The sequence below is a fragment of the Salmo salar genome, chromosome 01, assembly GCF_965601325.2.
Source record: "Salmo salar chromosome 01, fSalSal1, whole genome shotgun sequence".
NCBI lineage: Eukaryota > Metazoa > Chordata > Actinopteri > Salmoniformes > Salmonidae > Salmo > Salmo salar.
The window spans coordinates 158855349-158875696 of NC_138291.1; the positions used below are offsets into that span (position 1 = coordinate 158855349).

General features: G+C 41.4%; 1 protein-coding gene across 1 annotated transcript; it reads right to left on the reverse strand.

Annotated features, from left to right (window-relative positions):
- Positions 1 to 461: 461 nt before the first annotated feature.
- Positions 462 to 20120, reverse strand: LOC106567650 (interleukin-6 receptor subunit beta). The gene is made up of 16 exons (XM_045691907.2): positions 19919 to 20120; positions 13020 to 13073; positions 12461 to 12517; positions 12255 to 12372; positions 11980 to 12131; positions 10150 to 10295; positions 9705 to 9846; positions 9473 to 9558; positions 8101 to 8305; positions 7681 to 7860; positions 7392 to 7523; positions 4034 to 4195; positions 1901 to 2044; positions 1688 to 1781; positions 1477 to 1558; positions 462 to 1366 (listed from the first exon to the last, which is right to left on the reverse strand). The coding sequence occupies exons 1-16, from the start codon at positions 20097 to 20099 to the stop codon at positions 791 to 793; spliced, it is 2511 nt and encodes an 836-aa protein (XP_045547863.1). The 5' UTR covers positions 20100 to 20120; the 3' UTR covers positions 462 to 790.
- Positions 20121 to 20348: the final 228 nt, after the last annotated feature.

Below are 20348 nucleotides of genomic sequence, written 5' to 3' on the forward strand. Positions count from 1 at the left end.
CACACACACACACACACACACACACACACACACACACACACACACACACTGTAGAGAACATGTGTACAAAAAGGTGTTGTTGGTTCACTCTTATGTACTTGTTAAAGATGTTGGCAACTAATGTGTGAAAATTATGAAAGAGGTTATCGCAAACAATGCTTCAATGTTTTCTCTCTCTTTTGTATGTTCCTCCTGAAACTGTACCTTTGACAAAGTACCTACTATATTTCACAGACTATACTAACCAAAAGAGATCCAATAAAGAGACTTTGCGTCAAATAAGTCTCAACTATACTTGTAATGCCATGTGATGGTATTTGTTTAATCCATTACCAAATCCATATGAAACATGGGGTAAAAGCCTGCTATAGATGATATTGATGTCTTTGTTAGAGGGTCCATCTTTCTGATGTTGGACAGGTTCACTATGTCAGTTTACATAAACTGAGAATAAAATGGTCTCTGATTCATGATTTTATTTAAAACCACAAACAAAAAAACGATTGGGAAAATTCTGCTCCTCAAACAATCCCTCAATACATTCTGTGACCACCGCACTGCAGGCTTTCAATACACGTATTGATAGGATAACAGCGTTTTAAGTTCCTGTATGTCATTGAAAGGTTTCTCATTCCAGAGTTATGACGATCCAATCATGTCCAGAACTCTTTAAGTAGGCTAGTCAACAGGGTGACTAGCAGCAGCTGGCTTTTTCACATAGATGAAAGGCTGAGAATTGTCCCACAGCATCTGTGAGAAAGGCAGATTCTAGAATCTACAGTAAACATTCTCAAAGAACCGTGTAATACACCTCATTTGGACTTGTGCTGCCTTGGGACAGGTGGAGGACAGTATCATAGAGGGACTGGTGTATGTAATCTACTTCTGGTCTGGTCAGGGGGGAGTCTGTGTCCTCTGACTGGCCATGGGGTTCCAATGATATAGTGGCTGGATCACATTGTGTCAGAGCCTGTTGGAAGAGTTCCATGGTTGTGTAATCACTCATAAAGGACAACTGCGGGCACTGGTGGGCCACCGTACTAATGTGGACAGGGTCTGTCTGTCTTGTGTCTCTGGTAGGTTTAATGGTGTCAGAAGTGGGATCTTGAGCGCTACTGTCTGTGGCTGTGTCTCTTCGGCACAAGCCCATGTTGATTTGAGGGTCTACTTTAGTGGGCTCGGCAGAGTCTGCGGTTGTCTCTGAAGGCCCTTGATTCTCCTCGTGGTCTGTGTTGGGGTGTAGACATGAGTCGCTGTTGCTATGGAGGTTGCTAACGGGAGACGTTTCTTCTCTACTGTCAACAATGTGCAGACTGTTGGCGTCCTCTTCCTCTAACTTCTCTCTGTTGATGGGCTCCAGGAGTTCCTATGAGAATCAATCAATCTTTATTGTTCCGGGGGGGAAAATCTAACAGCAACATGGCATGATCTTAAACATAAATGCAATAAATCTGTCATGCTTTACAATTTTCTTACCAGCTCGCAGACCCCATCTATTTTCTGGATGGCATTGCTGTTACCAGGATTAGGGATACTTGGCCAAAGTATTCTCTTTGCTCTGAAAGTACAACAAATGACAATGTAATTTTTTTAAGTTTCCATTACTTGGATTCCACTGGGCAACATTTAATAGAGCAACACTAACAGACATGAATACACCTTTGACTTAAAAACATGACGACCGTACCTTTTTAACAACCAAGAGCCGAGATTAACCACAAGTAAGAGTAAAGCTACTCCAATAAGGACCCCTGCTATCATACCACCAATAGACAGGGATGCTGGGGAGGGAAAGCAGGCAGGACAGGTTCTTTAAATGAATACAAAATGGCATTCCAAATGTGGGATATCAGAGATTCCAATTACAATATAACCATTGATGAAAGATCAACACGCAAACCTGTTGACTTGGTTTCGAAGTATACAGCTGAGCTTCTCACTCCCATTCCTGCAGCAGTGAAGGCAGACAACTGGACTTGGTACACAGTATTGCTTTTTAGGTCCACCAACTCGTAGCTGGTTGAACCAGCATCCACAGTGACGTCTGTTATAGCGAAAACAATAGTCAAAGTCACTGAAGCATCAGAATAAGTAGTAGTAAGACCACAATTTTAAGGAAGTTGAGACTTGAGCCTTTTGGGAACTAGACATGGTAGTAAGATTATCTGATAGTGTGCAGGAAGTCTTAACTTCTAAGAATAACTGTACATACAGTGCATTTGAAAAGTTGTTAATAAATCCTCAATCTACACACACAATGACGATGCGAAAACAGGTTTTTAGACATTTTTGCAAATGTTTTAAAAATAAAGACATTTACATAAATATTCAGACCCTTTGCCATGAGATTTGAAATTGAGCTCAGGTGCATCCTGTTTCCATTGATCATCCTTGAAATGTTTCTACAACTTGGAGTCCACCTGTGGTAAATTCAATTGATCGGACATGATTTGAAAAGGCACACACCTCTCTATATAAGGTCCCACAGTTGACAGTGCATGTCAGAGCAAAAACCAAGTCATGAGGTTGAAGGAATTGTCTGTAGAGCTCCGAGACAGCATTGTGTCGAGGCACAGATCTGGGGAAGGGTACCAAAAAATGTCTGCAGCATTGAAGGTCCACAAGAACACAGTGGCCTCCATCATTTTTAAATGGAAGAAGTTTGGAACCACCAAGACTCTTCCTAGAGCTGGCCGTGCGGCCAAACTGAGCAATCGGGGGAGAAGGGCCTTGGTCAGGGAGGTGACCAAGAACCAGATGGTCACCCTGACAGAGCTCCAGAGTTTCTCTGTGGAGACGGGAGAACCTTCCAGAAGGACAACCATCTCTGCAGCACTCCACCAATCAGGCCTTTATGGTAGAGTGACCAGACGGAAGCCAATCTTTAGTAAAATACACGACAGCCCACTTGGAGTTTGCCGAAAGGCACCTAAAGGACTCTCAGACAATGAGAAACAAGATTCTCTGGTCTGATGAAACCAAGATTGAACTCTTTGGCCTGAATGCCAAGCATCACGTCTGGAGGAAAGCAGGCATCGCTGATCACCTGGCCGATACCATCCCTACGGTGAAGCATTGTGGAGGCAGCAGCATGCTGTGGGGATGTTTTTCAGCGGCAGGGACTGGGAGACTAGTCAGTATTGAGGGAAAGATGAATGGCGCAAAGTACAGAGAGATCCTTGATGAAAATCTGCTCCAGAGCACTCAGGACCTCAGACTGGGGGGTCTAGGTTCCAGTTCACCTTCCAACAGGACAACGCGGGAGTGGCTTTGGGTCAAGTCTCAATGTCCTGGAGTGGCCCAGCCTGAGCCCGTACTTGAACCCGATCGAACATCTCTTGAGACTTGAAAATAGCTGTGCAGTGACACTCCCCATCCATCCTGACAGAGTTTGAGAGGATCTGCAGAGAAGAATGGGGGGAACTCCCCAAATACAGGTGTGCCAAGCTTGTAGCGTCATACCCAAGAAGACTCGAGGCTGTAATCGCTGCCAAAGGTGCTTTAAACAAAGTGGCTCAGTTGGCTCAGTTGGTAGAGCATGGTGTTTGCAACGCCAGGGTTGTGGGTTCGATTCCCACGGGTGGCCAGTACAAAAATTAATAATAATAATGTATGAAGTCTATGTATTCACTACTGTAAGTCACTCTGGATAAGAGCGTCTGCTAAATGACTAAAAATGTAAATGTAAAATGTACTGAGTAAAGGGTCTGAATACTTATGTAAAACGTCATATATTTTTTTTTACATTCGTTTAAGTTTCTAAGCCTGTTTTCGCTTTGTCATTTTGGGGTATTGTGTGTGGATTTAATAAATAGTTTTATTTAATCCATTTTAGAAATAAGGCTGTAACGTAACAAAATGTGAAAAAAGTGAAGGGGTCTGAATACTTTCCGAACGCTCTGTATATAGGATATTAGCCAAACTAAAAAACAGTCTACACAATGTACTTTACTTTGCTCGAATTCTATGAATACTCACTCACTGCAAGTCTCAATTGCCACCTTTTTGTGAACATCAAATGAATCAATCTTACTTGTCTCAGCGTCTGTCCTGTCATCTGGGCTCTCTGTGTAGTGGAGGATGTAGCCCAGCAGGAAACCTCTGGTGTCCTTCTCAGAGACTGACGTCCACTCTAGCACCATGGATCTCTGGGTAACATTACTGCTGCTGATGTTCCCTGGGGCACTAATTGGGGCTGAGAGGAAAATACACTGAATATAATCACAATGCATTTATGATTAATTGGTGTGTGATCGGTTGGTTGATTGGGACATGCAGGTACTCAAGGTGTCATGTACTCTATGTACACTGTAACAAGCTAGTAAGTACATGAAGTGGTTCCCTGTGTCTTTGCTTATGGTATGTGTTTGTGTGATGATCAGATTTTGATTTGATGTCCCTAAACCTGAGGGTGGTTTTAACCTTCCGGAATTGTACAACTCGCCACCCTAGGATTTACTTGGGACATATAGTTAAATGCACTAAAGAGGAACAATGGGTACATATTGAAGATTTGCATGCTCACCTCCAGAATCTTTTCATGTGTCTGTTTTCAAAAGATGGAGCTAAGAACATTATCTTAGTAGTTAAGAACACTATAACTACATGGGAAAACATTTAACGGATTCTACAAAAAACAATATTACTTCCTAAAAACAACCCTATGGAACAATCCTTGGATAGCTTTTCAGAATTCACAGATAACGTGGAAAACTAAAGGCATAGAAACCGTAAATGACATTGTAGTAGGAACCGCCACCTCAGTCTGAGGTCCTGAGTGCTCTGGAGCAGGTTTTCATCGAGGATCTCTCTGTACTTTGCTCCATTCATCTTTGCCTCGATGCTGACTAGTCTCCCAGTCCCTGCCGCTGGAAAACATCCCCACAGCATGATGCTGCCACCACCATGCTTCACCATAGGGATGGTGCCAGGTTTCCTCCACATATGATGCTTTGCATTCAGGCCAAAGAGTTCAATCTTGGTTTCATCAGACCAGAGAATCTTGTTTCTCATGGTCTTTGGGTCCCTTTTGGCGAACTCCAAGTGGGCTGTCATGTGCTTTCTACTGAGGAGTGGCTTCCGTCTGGCCACTCTACCATAAAGGCCTGATTGTTGGAGTGCTGCAGAGATGGTTGTCCTTCTGGAAGGTTCTCCCATCTCCACAGAAGAACTCTAGAGCTCTTTCAGAGTGACCATCGGGTTCTTGGTCACCTCCTTGACCAAGGCCCCTTCTCACCTGATTGCTCAGTTTGGCCAGGCAGCCAGCTCTAGGAAGAGTCTTGGTGCTTCCTAACTTCTTCCATTTAAGAATGATGGAGGCCACTGTCTTCTTGGGGACATTCAATGCTTAAAAAAATGTGTTGGTACCCTTCCACAGAGGTGTGCCTCGACACAATCCTGTCTTGGAGCTCTACGGGCAATTCCTTCAACCTCATGGCTTGGTTTATGCTCTGACATGCACTGTCAACTGTGGGACCTTATATAGACAGGCATGTGCCTTTCCAAATCATGTCCAATCAATTGAATTTACCACTGATGGACTCCACTCAAGTTGTAGAAACATCTCAAGGATGATCAATGGAAACAGGATCCACCTGAGCTCAATTTCGAGTTTCATAGCAAAGGGCCTGAATACTTACAGTACCAGTCAACATTTTGGACACACCTACTCATTCAAGGGTTTTTATTTATTTGTACTATTTTCTACATTGAAGAATAATAGTGAAGATGTCAAAACTATGAATTAACACATATGGAATCATGTAGTTACCAAAAAAGTATTTAAATGAAAATAGATTTCAGATTAGCCTTGATGACAGCTTTAGCCTTGATGACAGCTTTGCACACTCTTGGCATTCTCTCAACCTGCTTCATTAGGTAGTCCCCTGGAATGCTTTTCAATTAACAGGTGTGCTTTGTTAAAAGTTAGTTTGTGGAATTTCTTTCCTTAATGAGTTTGAGCCAATTAGTTGTGTTTTGACAAGGTAGGGGTGGTATACAGAAAATAGGGTTATTTGGTAAAAGACCAAGTCCCTATTATGACAAGAACAGCTCAAATAAGCAAAGAGAAACAACAGTCCATCATTACTCTAAGGACCGCCACATGAAAGGAAGACCCAGAGTTACCTCTGCTGCAGAGGATAAATTCATTAGAGTTAAATGCTCCTCAGATTGCAGCCCAAATAAATGATTCACAAAGGTCAAGTAACATACATCACAGCATCAACTGTTCAGAGTAGACTGCGTGAATCTGGCCTTCATGGTCAATTTGCTGCAAAGAAACCACTACTAATGGACACCAATAAGAAGAAGAGACTTGCTTGGACCAAGAAACACAGTCAATGGAGATTAGACCGGTGGAAATCTGTCCTTTGGTCTGATGAGTTAAAATTTGAGATTTTTGGTTCCAACCCCCATGTCTTTGTGAGACGCAGAATAGGTGAACGGATGACCTCCGCATGTGTAGATCCCATCCTGATGCATGGAGGAGGTGTGGGGGTGCTTTGCTGGTGACACTGTCAGTGATTTATTTAGAATTCAAGGCAAACTTAACCAGCATGGCTACCACAGAATTCTGCAGCGATATGCCATCCCATCTGGTTTGCGCTTAGTGGGACAAGCATTTTTCAACAGGACAAATCAAACTTTATTTGTCACATCACATGCACCAAATACATATGTAGACCTTACCGTGTAGACCTTACTTACAAGCCCTTAACCAGCAGTTAAGGGCTTAATGACTCAAAACACACATCCCAGGGTGTGTAAGGGCTATTTTACCAAGGAAGAGAGTGATGGAGTGCTGCATCAGATGACCTGACTTCCATAATCACCCGATCTCAACCCAATTGAGATGGTTGGGATGAGTTAGCCCGCAGAGTGAAGGAAAAGCAGCCCACAAGTGCTCAGCATATGTGGGAACTCCTTCAAGACTGTTGGAAAAGCATTCCAGGTGAAGCTGGTTGAGAGAATGCCAAGAGTGTGCAAAGCTGTCATCAAGGCAAAGGGTGACTACTTTGAAGAATCTCAAATAACATTTTGATTTAACACTTTTAGTTACTACATAATTCCATGTGTTATTTCATAGTTTTGATGTCTTCACTATTATTGTACAATGTTGAAAATAGTAAAAATAAATAAAAACCCTTGAATGAGTAGGTGCGTCCAAACCTTTGACTGGTATTGTGTGTAAATAAGGTATTTCTGTTTTTTAAATGGTTTATACATTTGCAAAAAAACATCTAAAAACCTGTTTTTCGCTTTGTCATTGTGGAGTATTGTGTGTCGATTGCTGAGAAAAAAATCCATTTTAAAATAAGGCTGTAACGTAACAAGGGTTCTGAATACTTTCTGAAGGCACTGTACATATATAGTATGTATTTCAGACTCACATCCTTCAGTGAAGTAGGACTGGATGCTCCCGTAGGTGCTCTCGCTGTTGTTGATGAACTTCAGGTTGCAGGGCTCTTTGTCTGGCCTCGTGTGCAGAGTGAAGGTGTACCTCTTATACAGCTCTAATGGCTCTTTAGTTCATACAACAAGAAGAGTGGTTTTAAATGGGGAAACGTCTTTCATCAAGACAAACAAAGTACTGGTCATGATAATATGCTGTATCAATCCAAGTATGTGAATCCTCTGTTGTTCTCATGTTAACACAGGAGAGAGATGTATGTACCTTACCGTGCAATGGTATGACTTCATAATTGTTTTCATCCTCATAGAAGGACTTGTGAGCAGCTTTGTTTCCTCTCGTCCACCACTCCACTGAGAAGCAGGAGTAGGTTTTGATCAGGTCATCCACCCAGGAGACAGTAAAGGACGTGTTGCCATTGAATGTCAGATTCAGCTTCCCATATAAGTCTGTAGACACAAACCAAACAACACTTCATAATCCTTTCTCCTGCATCTGAGAGATCTCAGACATCCACTTCAACATACTGATACCATGCTGTTACACAGGAGAGCCAGTAGTAATGAATTTCTAATGCAACAACATGACTTACTCATAATACTGCTCAAGCAAAATAGTGAATACATTCTGACGGCCAGAGTCTGATTCCTATATTGGAGGACAACATAACAGTTGATAGGTGTTTCTACCTTTGTCGTCCAGTGGCCGTATAGTGCTCTGTGCTGCAGGTGAGGTCCCAGCCCCGTTGAAAGCTGTGATTTTGAGGTGGTAGGCTGAGTGAGACAGGGTCACTATGAATAGGTGCCTGCTGGTGTTGAAGGTCTCAATAGGGTCCTCTCCTGAGGCTTTCCCCACGGAAACACTGTAGCCCTCCGCTAACTCACTGGCTGCAAACTGACATGTACAGGACAATGGTAGGATCAAGCTTTATACAATACGTATTACAGCAACATTAGGATCAGCCTCAATTTGTTGGGGCATGAACTCTACAAGGTGTCGAAAGCATGCCACAGGGATGCTGGCCCATGTTGACTCCAATGCTTCCCGCAGTTGTCAAGTTGGCTGGAAGTCCTTTGGGCGGTGGACCATTCTTGATACACACAGGAAACGTATGTAGGTGCGCCTGACACCTACTACCATACCCTGTTTGAAAGGCACTTCAATTTTTGTCTTGCCCATTCATCTTCCGAATGGCACACATACTGTACACATTCCATGTCTCAATTGTCTCAAGGCTTAAAAATCCTTCTTTAACCTGTCTCCTCCCCTTCACCGATTTGAAGTGGATTTAACAAGTGACATCAATATTTATTTTATTTATTTTTATTTTACCGTTATTTTACCAGGTAAGTTGACTGAGAACACATTCTCATTTACAGCAACGACCTGGGGAATAGTTACAGGGGAGAGGAGGGGGATGAAGGAGCCAATTGTAAGCTGGGGATGATTAGATGGCCGTGATGGTATGAGGCCCAGATTGGACTCGGGAGAGGCGAAGGTCGAGAGCCGTGCGTCCTCCGAAACACGACCCAGCCAAGCCACAGTGCTTCTTGACCCAATGCCCGCTTAACCCGGAAGCCAGCCACACCAATGTGTCGGAGGAAATGCCTTACACCTGGCAACCGTGTCAATGTGCATGCGCCCAGCCCACCACAGGAGTCACTAAAGCGCGATGGGACAAGAACATCCCAACCTGCCAAACCCTCCCTTAAACCAGACGATGCTGGGCCAATTGTGCGCCGCCTCATGGGTCTCCTGGTCGCGGCCGGCTGCGACAGAGCCTGGACTCGAACCAGGATCTCTAGTGGCACAGCTAGCACTGCCTTAGACCACTGCGCCACTCAGGAGGCCCAGAGCGGGTGTTCTTAATGTTTTGTATACTCAGTTTATAGTGTAGTGGGATAAACTATTCACTTTTATAAATGTATACCTACATCAGTTTACTCAAACGTACTATTTTCACATTGTATTAACATTTTTCGCATTGTCACAAACTTACTATTTTCACATTTGTATTTTCACATATTGTAAGGTTAAGTTACTCATGGGGAAATGAATTACCTTCCATTTTATGATCACTAATCTCCTCCCTTTGGTTTGTGGACGACTATCTTTTACCATTTCAATGACAGGCGTATCAGTAAGTTCTTAGAAAACAGAAGAAAATAAATGTATTTAGCTTATTTCATGTTATAAATCAGTAGAGTGGACAATTGATTAAGCCTATTTTGGTAAGACCATTGAACAGATTTCTGGATCCCAGATTTTTGTTTTAGGTAAAAAGTCAACTCACCAGGTGGGACTGTGAAAACCTCGCTCCAGGGGCACTGGGTACATTTGTTGTTGGCCACACACTCTATCTGCACCTCATAGGACAGTGAGGCGTTAAGATTACCCACAGTGCACCTATTTCTATCCTTGGATTGCACTGGTGGCTATAGAGAACATAAATGAGAGGTTAGGTCTGTATAACTTATTTTTCGAAGGATTGTGCATTGGTCTTTTCCAGTCTTGGACCACTAGGGCTGGTTTTCCTGACACAGACTAAGCCTAACCTTAGACTAAAAAGTACTTTCAATGGAGATTCTCCATTGACTAACCTTAATCTGTGTCCGGAACTAGTGTCCGGGAAACCGGCCCCAAGAGTTTCACTATTTATGCCAACTTGTTTCAATTCTATAATCTAGCTCTATGTGAGCTGTAGGTAGTACATTTCATATCTCAGTTTTGAATCCCACCTCTTTCCATTGCGTGCTGTTCAGTTCCTTGTATCTCACAGAGTAAAGAGGGATATATTTGGTCTCCTCCTTCCTCCAGGAGGCCTGGATATCCAGCTGTCTTGAATGGCGATTCAAGTGTACATTAGATGGGGGGCCGCATCGAACTGCAATTTTTAAGATAGGCTATGTGATAAATTATCATTGTGATACTGTTATACTAAACTCAGCAAAAAAAGAAACGTCCCTTTTTCAGGACCCTGTCTTTCAAAGATAATTTGTAAAAATCCAAATAACTTCATTGTAAAGGGTTTAAACACTGCTTTCCATGCATGTTCAATGAACCATAAACAATTAATGAACATGCACCTGTGGAACGGTCGTTAAGACACTAACAGCTTACAGACGGTAGGCAGTTAAGGTCACAGTTATGAAAACTTAGGACACTAAAGAGGCCTTTCTACTGACTCTGAAAAACACCAAAAGAAAGATACCCAGGGTCCCTGCTCTTCTGCGTGAACATGCCTTAGGCATGCTGCAAGGAGGCATGAGGACTGCAGATGTGGCCAGGGCAATAAATTGCAATGTCCGTACTGTGAGATGCCTAAGACAGCGCTACAGGGAGACAGGACAGACGGCTGATCGTCCTCACAGTGGCAAACCACGTGTAACAACACCTGCACAGGATCGGTACATCCGAACATCACACCTGTGGGACAGGTACAGGATGGTAACAACAACTGCCCGAGTTACACCAGGAATGCACAATTCCTCCATCAGTGCTCAGACTGTCCGCAATAGACTGAGAGAGGCTGGACTGAGGGCTTGTAGGCCTGTTGTAAGGCAGGTTCTCACCAGACATCACCAGCAACAACGTCGCCTATGGGCACAAACCCACCGTCGCTGGACCAGACAGGATTGGCAAAAAGTGCTCTTCACTGACGAGTTGCGGTTTTGTCTCACCAGGGGTGATGGTCGGATTCGCGTTTATCGTCGAAGGAATGAGCATTACACCGAGGCCTGTACTCTGGAGCGGGATCAATTTGGAGGTGGAGGGTCCGTCATGGTCTGGGGCGGTGTGTCACAGCATCATTGGACTGAGCTTTGCATTGCAGGCAATCTCAACGCTGTGCGTTACAGGTAAGACATTCTTCTCCCTCATGTGGTACCCTTCCTGCAGGCTCATCCTGACATGACCCTCCAGCATGACAATGCCACCAGCCATACTGTTCATTCTGTGCGTGATTTTCTGCAAGACAGGAATGTCAGTGTTCTGCCATGGCCAGCGAAGAGCACGGATCTCAATCCCATTGAGCCCGTCTGGGACCTGTTGGATCGGAGGCTGAGGGCTGGCCCCAGCTTGGTCCCCCCAGTTGAAATGGTCTAGAACCGCCACTGCTTGGAGGAAGAGTGGGGTAACATCTCACAGCAAGAGCTGGCAAATCTGGTGCAGTCCATGAGGAGGAGATGCACTGCAGTACTTAATGCAGCTGGTGGCCACACCAGATACTGACTGTTACTTTTGATTTTGACCCCCCCCCCCCCTTAGTTCAAGGACACATTATTCAATTTCTGTTAGTCACATGTCTGTGGAACGTGTTCAGTTTATGTCTCAGTTGTTGAATCTTGTTATGTTCACACAAATATTTACACGTTAAGTTTGCTGAAAATAAACGCAGTTGACAGTGAGAGGACGTTTGTTTTTTTGCTGAGTTTAGATGTTGTATGTAACAATATAGAGGTAGGACTAGTCATACCACATCTTCTGGTTGCTGTAAACCCATAGACTACACTACTATCACATAATGGAAGGGAAGAGATGCATACTGGAGGTAATTAATATAAACGTACCCAATTGTTGAGGTGAACCTCTGAAAACAGTCTTTGTGCAGCTCTTCAAATCACTCTTGTCAAATACATGAGCTGTCATGTTAAACCTTTTGGACAGATAAATAGTCTGAGACGTCTCCGATATGTTTGCGTGCATTTTGCTATGTGTTTTCCTGTGAAGAATATCAAATTGAATAAGATTTAGTCTTCAGTCTATAGAGCACCCTAAATGCAAACAATCAAATTATATAACCTCAGAGATACATTAAATTAGCCTTGTGTTCGACACTACTTACTGTTCTATACAGAGTGTGTATCTTTGTGTTTGGTGTTTTACAGGTGTCCACACACATTTCCAGCCGATCCTACTTAAGCCCAGATGTTTACCAAAGCAATCTAATTCACTGACTCCCTCTGAAAGGAAAGGTTCAAAAGAGCAAATCAATTATATTTCATTATAAAAACATTTCATCAACTGCAACTGGAATAGTTGTGTCATTACCTTGGGATGTGACACAGTGTCCATAACATGAAGAGATGTTCTTGCACCTACAGGTCACTGAAATGTCCAGTATTGTCAATACATCATGTATCATAACATAATAAACATTTCATGATGTTACAACGGAAATACTTCGTAAAACAAATTTCACATACTGAATGTGAAAATGTAAATGACAAACTTTTAAACGGTTTATTATGTTGTGCAGAGTGGTGCTATAACTACGTGGCACAGAAGGAAACGGTGTAATTGTTACAGCAATACCATATCAATTGTGTAGTGCTGTTACTGTAGCCATATCCTCTGGGTGCCAACTCTGATGTCTATAATAAGATCAGCTTTGTTGCATAACTCATGCAAGGGGGTGATGGGTCAATTAAAATACGTCTTACTTTTTCCGCCATCAAAAAAGACTACTGGACATACAGTATATATTACATATAATATCAGATGGTTTCCTATTACCAAACCCTAATTGGTTGAGAACTTTTGTAGGAAGCGTGCACTGCAATTCTGTTGTTTTAAACTGCTTTGTCTGGAAACGATAGTTGAAACGTACCTGGAGAAACTTGGAGAAGGGAAGAGAGTGGGGTAAAATATCCAAAGAGAACACCTAAACAAAGAGAGACAGCACCAGGACTCGACATTAATGCTTGTTCGCTTGTCCGGGACAGGTAAAAAAAAAAAAAAGAATGTTGGTCAAGAAGAATATTTGAGTAATTTAGCAGACGCTCTTATCCAGTTGTCTGAATGCATACATTTCATTTCATGCATTTTTTATTTTGTACGGGCCCCCCGTGGGAATTGAACCCACAACCCTTGCATTGCACACACCATGCTGACATTGCAAACACCATGCTCTACCAACTGAGCCACAGGGAAGACTAGCCTCATGAATGTAAGTTGTCTGAATGGACAAGGTAAAAAAAAGCACACAAAAAGTGTGCTCTCTTCTCCCAGTCTCTGCACATCGTAGTTGAATGTTGGTGAGGTGTAGCTTATAATGCTCCAAGGGTTAGTGCTGTCCGGGATCCTTGGGACATCCCTACCCCAAACCCTACCACTACTCCTTTCCCTAACCCAGTGGCGTACCGCAGTTTCGCAGGACCCCCAACAAACCATCATTTTTTGGATTGGGGGGGTTGGGGAACAGACAGAATTGTGCATTTTTAAAGATAATTTCTTGCAATTCTACACATATTCCCATGGGGCAGAGAGAAACATTTGCAATTTTATAGCTAATCTCATGCTATTCTACACATTTTGCCATGCGGCTGAGATTATTTTTTAAAGATTTACAGCTAATTTCTTGTAATTGTAAAAAATCTAAAATCAATAGAGTAGCTTTTGGAGCTGGATGCCCAGGGACTGGGAGCACATAGTGTATTTTACAATGATTAGGCCTATAAGTTTGATTGTTTTTTGGGGGGTGGGGTGGCCTCCTGGAGGTAGGTCCTCCTGGGCCCCAGCTGTGTTAGTCCAGCCCTGCTTATTTCAATTTATTTTCTTTACTGATAGCCTATTGGAGGAGAGATACATGCTTGATTTTGCTTGCTGAATGTAAAATAGGCTACATACGTGGAAAGTGACGAGACCATATTTTCCTAAAGTAGGCATATCTTGACAAATTACAACATATGTACCTTTCTGGACATTCTAAATTGTCGAGAATAGACCCAAACTGTTCCAAAATAGTTCGATCTGCCATTTCTTTCTTGCATTTGGACAGGTAAATATTTAGCCTATAGCCCTAATATTTAGCTAATGAATGGCCTAATATCTAGCTAATATTTACTTCTTGCTTTAGCTTCTTATCGCTCCCAGCTGTTCACATGCACAATATTGGCTACGCAAGCCTCTCCGCAATAGGCCATTCCTCTGCTTGTGAAATACCAGGAATAGCTAAAGAACATTTATTTTGATAATGTTTTATACTAGGCCTAATAGCCTATTCGGGGAAAGAAGCAGCTTGCTCTTGCTAATTGCTGAATGTAAAACAGGCCTACAGCATAGGCCAAATTAAAGGTGCAAAATGTAGAAATCGCTCTGCCATTTCCTGATTGCTTAAAATCTAAATTTGCCTAATTTCAGTTTATGTGACAAAACAAGCAATATACAATGAGTGTACAAAACATTAGGAACACTTTCCAAATATTGAGTTGGACCCCCTTTTGCCCTCAATTAGTCGGGGCATGGACTCTACAAGGTGTCGAAAGCGATCCACAGGGATGCTGGCCAATGTTCACTCCAATGCTACCCACAGTTGTGTCAAATTGGCTGGATGTCCTTTGGGGGGTGGACAATCAAACCGGTGCGCCTGGCACCTACTATCATACCCTGTTCAAAGGCACTTAAATATTTTGTCTTCCCATTCATCTTCTGAATGGCACACATACACAATCCATGTCTCAATTGTCTCAAAGCTTAAAAATCCTTCTTTAACCTGTCTCCTCCCCTTCATCTACACTGATTGAAGTGTATTTGACAAGTGACATCAATAAGGGATCATAACTTTCACCTGGATTCACCTGGTCAATCTATGTCAGTGGTTCCCAACTCCAGTCCTTGAGTACCTCCAACAGTACACATTTTTGTTTTAGCCCTGGACAAACACACCTCATTCAACTCATTGAGGGCCTGATGATTAGTTGACAAGTTGAATCAGCTTGTCCGGGGCTACAATAAAAATGTGTACTGTTGGGGGTACTCGAGGACCGGAGTTGGGAACCACTGGTCTATGTCATGAAAAGTGTTCCTAATGTTTTATACACTGTGTATACTAGAGAATCATTACACCATAATCGCTGTGAAATATCTTTTCAATAACCAAAAATATTGTATTTTCAGCCGTTTGAATCTGGTGTACAAAACCGAAAGTAAGACACAAAAACTAAACTTAAGAATGGGAAGCATAGAAATAGCACATATAGAACAGATCTACCACTTATTCAACTTGCTATAACTCACATACTGTATCTATGTGAATTTGGTTGGGTCGTCCAAAAAGTTACATATTGCAGCTTTAACTGCCGGGGAAAGTTGAGGAAAGAAAATGTGTTGGTGGGATAATTTTGGTCTGGTTATGATAACGTTGTTGCACTGCAAATCGGCCTGGTTGCATAGCACAGACAGAAATGAGCACAGTGAAAAGGAAGACACAAAGGAATTGACAACCATTAGAAAAATGAAAATAATTTGCAAACCTCTTGAGCAACGAGGCAATAACATGCTGTAAAAGATGTGAAGGCTTAACTGCATTTGTTGTTGAATTATGACATTTAAATAGTTCCTATATTATGTTGCATTAGGCCTACATGTACATTGAAGTATTATTTGCAGCTGTCACAATGAACACACCCTGAAAGGTCTTGTGTTACCACCCAGGTAGCCTAGTGGTTAGAGCATTGGGCCAGTAACGGAAGGTTGCTGGATCGAATCCCCGAGCTGACAAGGTAAAAAGCTGTCCTTCTGCGCCTGAGAGTTAACCCACTGTTCCCTGGGTGCCAAAGGCATGAATGTTGATTAAGGCAGCCCCTCTTTGATTCAGAGGGATTGGGTTAAATGCAGAGGACACCTTTCAGTTGGACAACTGACTAGGTATCCCCCTTTCCCTATTAATAGGCAGGATGCAGTACATTTCAGTCATTTGGCAGAGGCTAATATCCAGAGCACCTTACAGGGGTACTTTTGCATACTGGTCTCCCATGGGAATCTAACCCACAACTTTGGCATTGCAAACACCATGCTCTACCAACTGAGCCACACAGGACCGTTGATCAGATAATTGACAGGTGTAGGATTATAGAATGATAAATGATCAACTGTACTCTAGTGTAGATGCTCAACAACATGTTATAGTCATGTGGTGGCAGGTAGCCTAGTGGTTAGAGCATTGGACTAGCAACTGAAAAGTTGCAAGATCAAATCCCTGAGCTGACAAGGTAAAAATCTGTCATTTCCCCCCTGAACAAGGCAGTTAACCCACCTGGTGACTGGTTTAGACATAAAAAATTCTCCATTCAGACTGCAAAGTTTTCAATTTTGCCCTTAACTAAATTTAATGCTGAGAAGCCGGAAATAAACTGGAAAAATATTTTCCACCGGCTGCCTAAGAATAATAGTCCTGGATGTTGTGTATCGCATTAAGCCAATCAGGTTGCAGCAGTCTGTTGTTTACCCCTGGCTGAATGCAGTGTGCAACACAAAGTAGGGCCACTAGATAAGGAAGTGGTTACCAGCTAGCATAATTGTCTGGTTTGTAAAGTTTGAAAAATATGCTAAAATCCGACCTGAATCACCACATCGTCTGCTAAAATATGCTGCCCAATGTCATGCTTGGTGAGTGTAGACATTTATAAGTGAAAGTGAATCATCTATGTTATAAAAAACAAAGTTGAAATCAACTAGGATGGTGAACACCAAGTCTGTGTGCATGACCGGAGAGGCAATGGCATGACCAATGCTTGATAGATTGTTTACTGAGTTGCTACAGATTGTTAACGCAACGGCAGTGACTGGGCCATTGCTACAGCACTAGCCTGTGTACCAGTTTCTTTAGCTAACCCACTCCCTGTACTCCATGTCATGTATTTGTGCCAAAAACACTGGCCTTTCTGCCATCTTCAAATATGAACATTCTATCATTAATGAGCTCGAGGAGAACAGAGGATTTGATCCTGATTCAATTACCCTCATAGCTATCCCCCAATCACAACGATTATGCAAATATTGGAATTATATCACTTTTTTCTACCCAGAACACATTGGTATCTAGTTGCTAAGCAACCATTTTTTGTTTGTCTAGACATAACCAGTCTGTCAAAAGTTGGTAGCCACCATTAAATTCTCTAACTAAATAATACATATTGCAATTCCAACCATAAACCGTCTTAACAACATGCCTAGCTAACAGCTAAATGTTTGTTTTTGACTTTGTTATAAATTCTAAGTCTATTTTTGAGGATCCATATGTTGTCATTGAAAATATTTGTTATTTCCAACAACCAATGAGCTCCACTGTAAATCCAGCTTGACTTTAAAATTTCTGAAAGTGGCAAGGAGTGGAATTCTAAATGTATGAAATGTTCCACTGGTGTAAAGTACTTCAGTAAAATTACTTTAAAGTACTAATTAAGTAGTTTTTGGGGGTATCTGTGCTTTACTTGACAATTTTTTTTAACGACTTTTACTTCAATACATTCCTAAATAAAATGATGTACTTTTTACTCCATACATTTTCCCCGACATCCAAAATAACTATTTAATTTTGAATTCTTAGCAGGACAGGAACATTTTACAATTCACACACTTATCAAGAGAACATCCCTGGTCATCCCTACTGCCTCTGATCTGGCGGACTCACTAAACACACATGCTTCGTTTGTAAATTATGTCTGAGTGTTAGAGTATGCCCCTGGCTATCCGTAAAAAACAATTGTGACTTCTGGTTTACTTAATATAAGGAATTAATTTTGATACTTAAGTATATTTACGCAATTATATTTACTTTTGATACTTAAGTATATCCAAAACCAAATACTTTTGGACTTTTACTCAAGTAGTATTTTACTGGGTGTCTTTCATTTTTACTTTAGTCATTTCCTATTAAGGTATCTTTACTTTCACTCAAGTATGACAATTGGGTACTTTTTCCACCACTGAAATGTTCAAGTGGTTATCTCTAACGACCAACAAGTATTTATGTTTGAAATGTGTGCCTTTTATTATGCAATGTGTATTTAAAAAAATATTGTCAAGTCATGAATTGTATTTGTCTTAACATCAGACTGTTGCCATGGTTACTCCATGATATCACTCTGAAAGAAGTCACTGTCAAAAAGACGCAATAGTCTCCAAAAGCCAGAATGTTGAATAAAATTATATTTAAAAGTACTTTACCAGTTGTCCATGCTGTTGGTCCTTTTGGCGGTAGGAAGTGGAGAGAAAATGTCCACAGGAAAGTATTATTAGCCCGACTTTTTGGGGTACCGGTAAGTGTTTGTCATGTGTGAATTGATTAAAAATAAAAAACGGAAATACAAAACAATATACAGACCTGCTTACTGAAGGTCGAGTTAAAAACGCTTCTCTGAGGATATTTTTTTATCAGATGACCTCCAACATAGGGACAAAATCGGTGCATACAGGTAAAGTAAGGTGAAATGAAGTTTGTAGTGGGACTGTTCAGGAATGCTGAGCTACATGTTAGAAACAAGTGTGTAGAACTTTATGAATTATTGAAAGATTATATTAAAACTAAAACAAACAACCAAAAAAGCAATATGATATGATGCAAAACAACTTGTCTGTATCTCATAAACGAGAAAGTTATTTATTTTAAGCTAAAAAAAAGAAAGTCAAAAGAGTGGAATGTTAGCTAAAGAGGCTGGCACTCTGACTATTACAGCACCACATTTACATGACAAAAAAAGGTTACCCCAAAGTCCATGATCGTCACAGCCCTACTGAAACATGAATATGTTAGCCTTACAATGTTATAGATAAACATGTCTTAGTAAGCTAGCTACCTTGCTTTGAAGTAGCCCACTTTAGCCATTTGATCCCTGAATTCATTGAATGAGCTAATGTTACACCCAGTAGCTCTCCAGATGGAGGTTTGTGTTTATGTGTTTAAACAGTTGCTTAACAGTGCAGTTATTTAACTTTGTGGAGGGTTAAGTGCATTGCTCAAGGGCACAATGGCAGGAGATAGTACATGGGATCAGCAGCCTTCCAGTGTCAATACCACATAATGCTTAATTTTTCAAAGACACCGCCAATTATTGATCAGGGAAATGTGGTTAAAAGTCATGGAAAAGTCATGAATTACATCTGTCAAAATGTGTTTGAACCCTGAGAAAACCAACTATCTTGGAAAAATGTGTCAGGTAAAAAGCCTTTTTATGTCTTAAAGAGGCGGTGTTGTATTTTGAGACAGGTTTGAATATGCAAAGAAGCCAATAGGCAGAGTAGCCTGCATTTTTTTCTGAGGCTCTGTATGGTAATAATAATGATAATAATTCATTTTATTTTTGTAAAGTGGTTTATACAACAACATTTTCAGTCACCTTTTTTGGCCCATGGTGTTACAGACTTAAAAAAACTTGAGACTTGAGCTTTCGGAAAAGTAAAAAAAACAATTCCTCTTAACTTTCGAAAAAGTTAATGTCAAGCCCTGCCAACAGTTAGCCAAAACACACAATTGAAGATCATCATCATTCCTGGAACAAGTGACTACTTAAAATGATATACAGTATACTCAGTATAGTATAGTATGAGAAAACAGTTCAAATTACCTAGCTAAAACTACAACAACCTCATTGGCATACAGTAAATTGGAGAATGGAGGATGGGATACAGCATACGATAGATGTATTCTTCAGAATTATTGGCGTTGAGATTTTTTAAATTTGTAATCTGTAACATTTTCAAACATAAAATAATGAGAAAAGTACTTACCAAAGATTAAATAGGGCAGAGGTTTATGGAGACAATGCATTGTTGTCACAGCATCCAATTCATAGTTATGTTTTATCTCTTGCCTGGTTTTCTGTCTGGCAGCCACGAAAATCTGTGGGAGTTTTAAAGTGACTTCATGAAAAACAATGTGGAAGAGTAGCTTACCATTCTTCATGTGCATTCACCACCCACCCAAGCAGAGAGAGAGAAGAGAGAGAGAGAGAGAGAGAGAGAGAGAGAGAGAGAGAGAGAGAGAGAGAGAGAGAGAGAGGAGAGAGAGAGAGAGAGAGAGAGAGAGAGAGAGAGAGAGAGAGAGATCATGTCTATTATCACTAACACAAGAGTATTTCCAGTCTACTTTCTTCACGTTCTTCTAATAATCAGTTATGATGATCAATTATCAATAGCCTAATATGGCTGGAGAACTTAC

Excerpts from the sequence above, each read along its gene's own strand:
- LOC106567650 (XM_045691907.2), bottom strand. The coding sequence starts at position 20,099 with ATGCACATGAAGAATGGTAAGCTACTCTTCCACATTGTTTTTCATGAA. Across the intron at positions 10,296-11,979 it reads AGGTTCACCTCAACAATTGG|TTCGATGCGGCCCCCCATCT; the intron begins GTACGTTTATAT and ends TAAAAATTGCAG. Across the intron at positions 8,306-9,472 it reads TAGTGATCATAAAATGGAAG|TTTGCAGCCAGTGAGTTAGC; the intron begins GTAATTCATTTC and ends TGTACATGTCAG.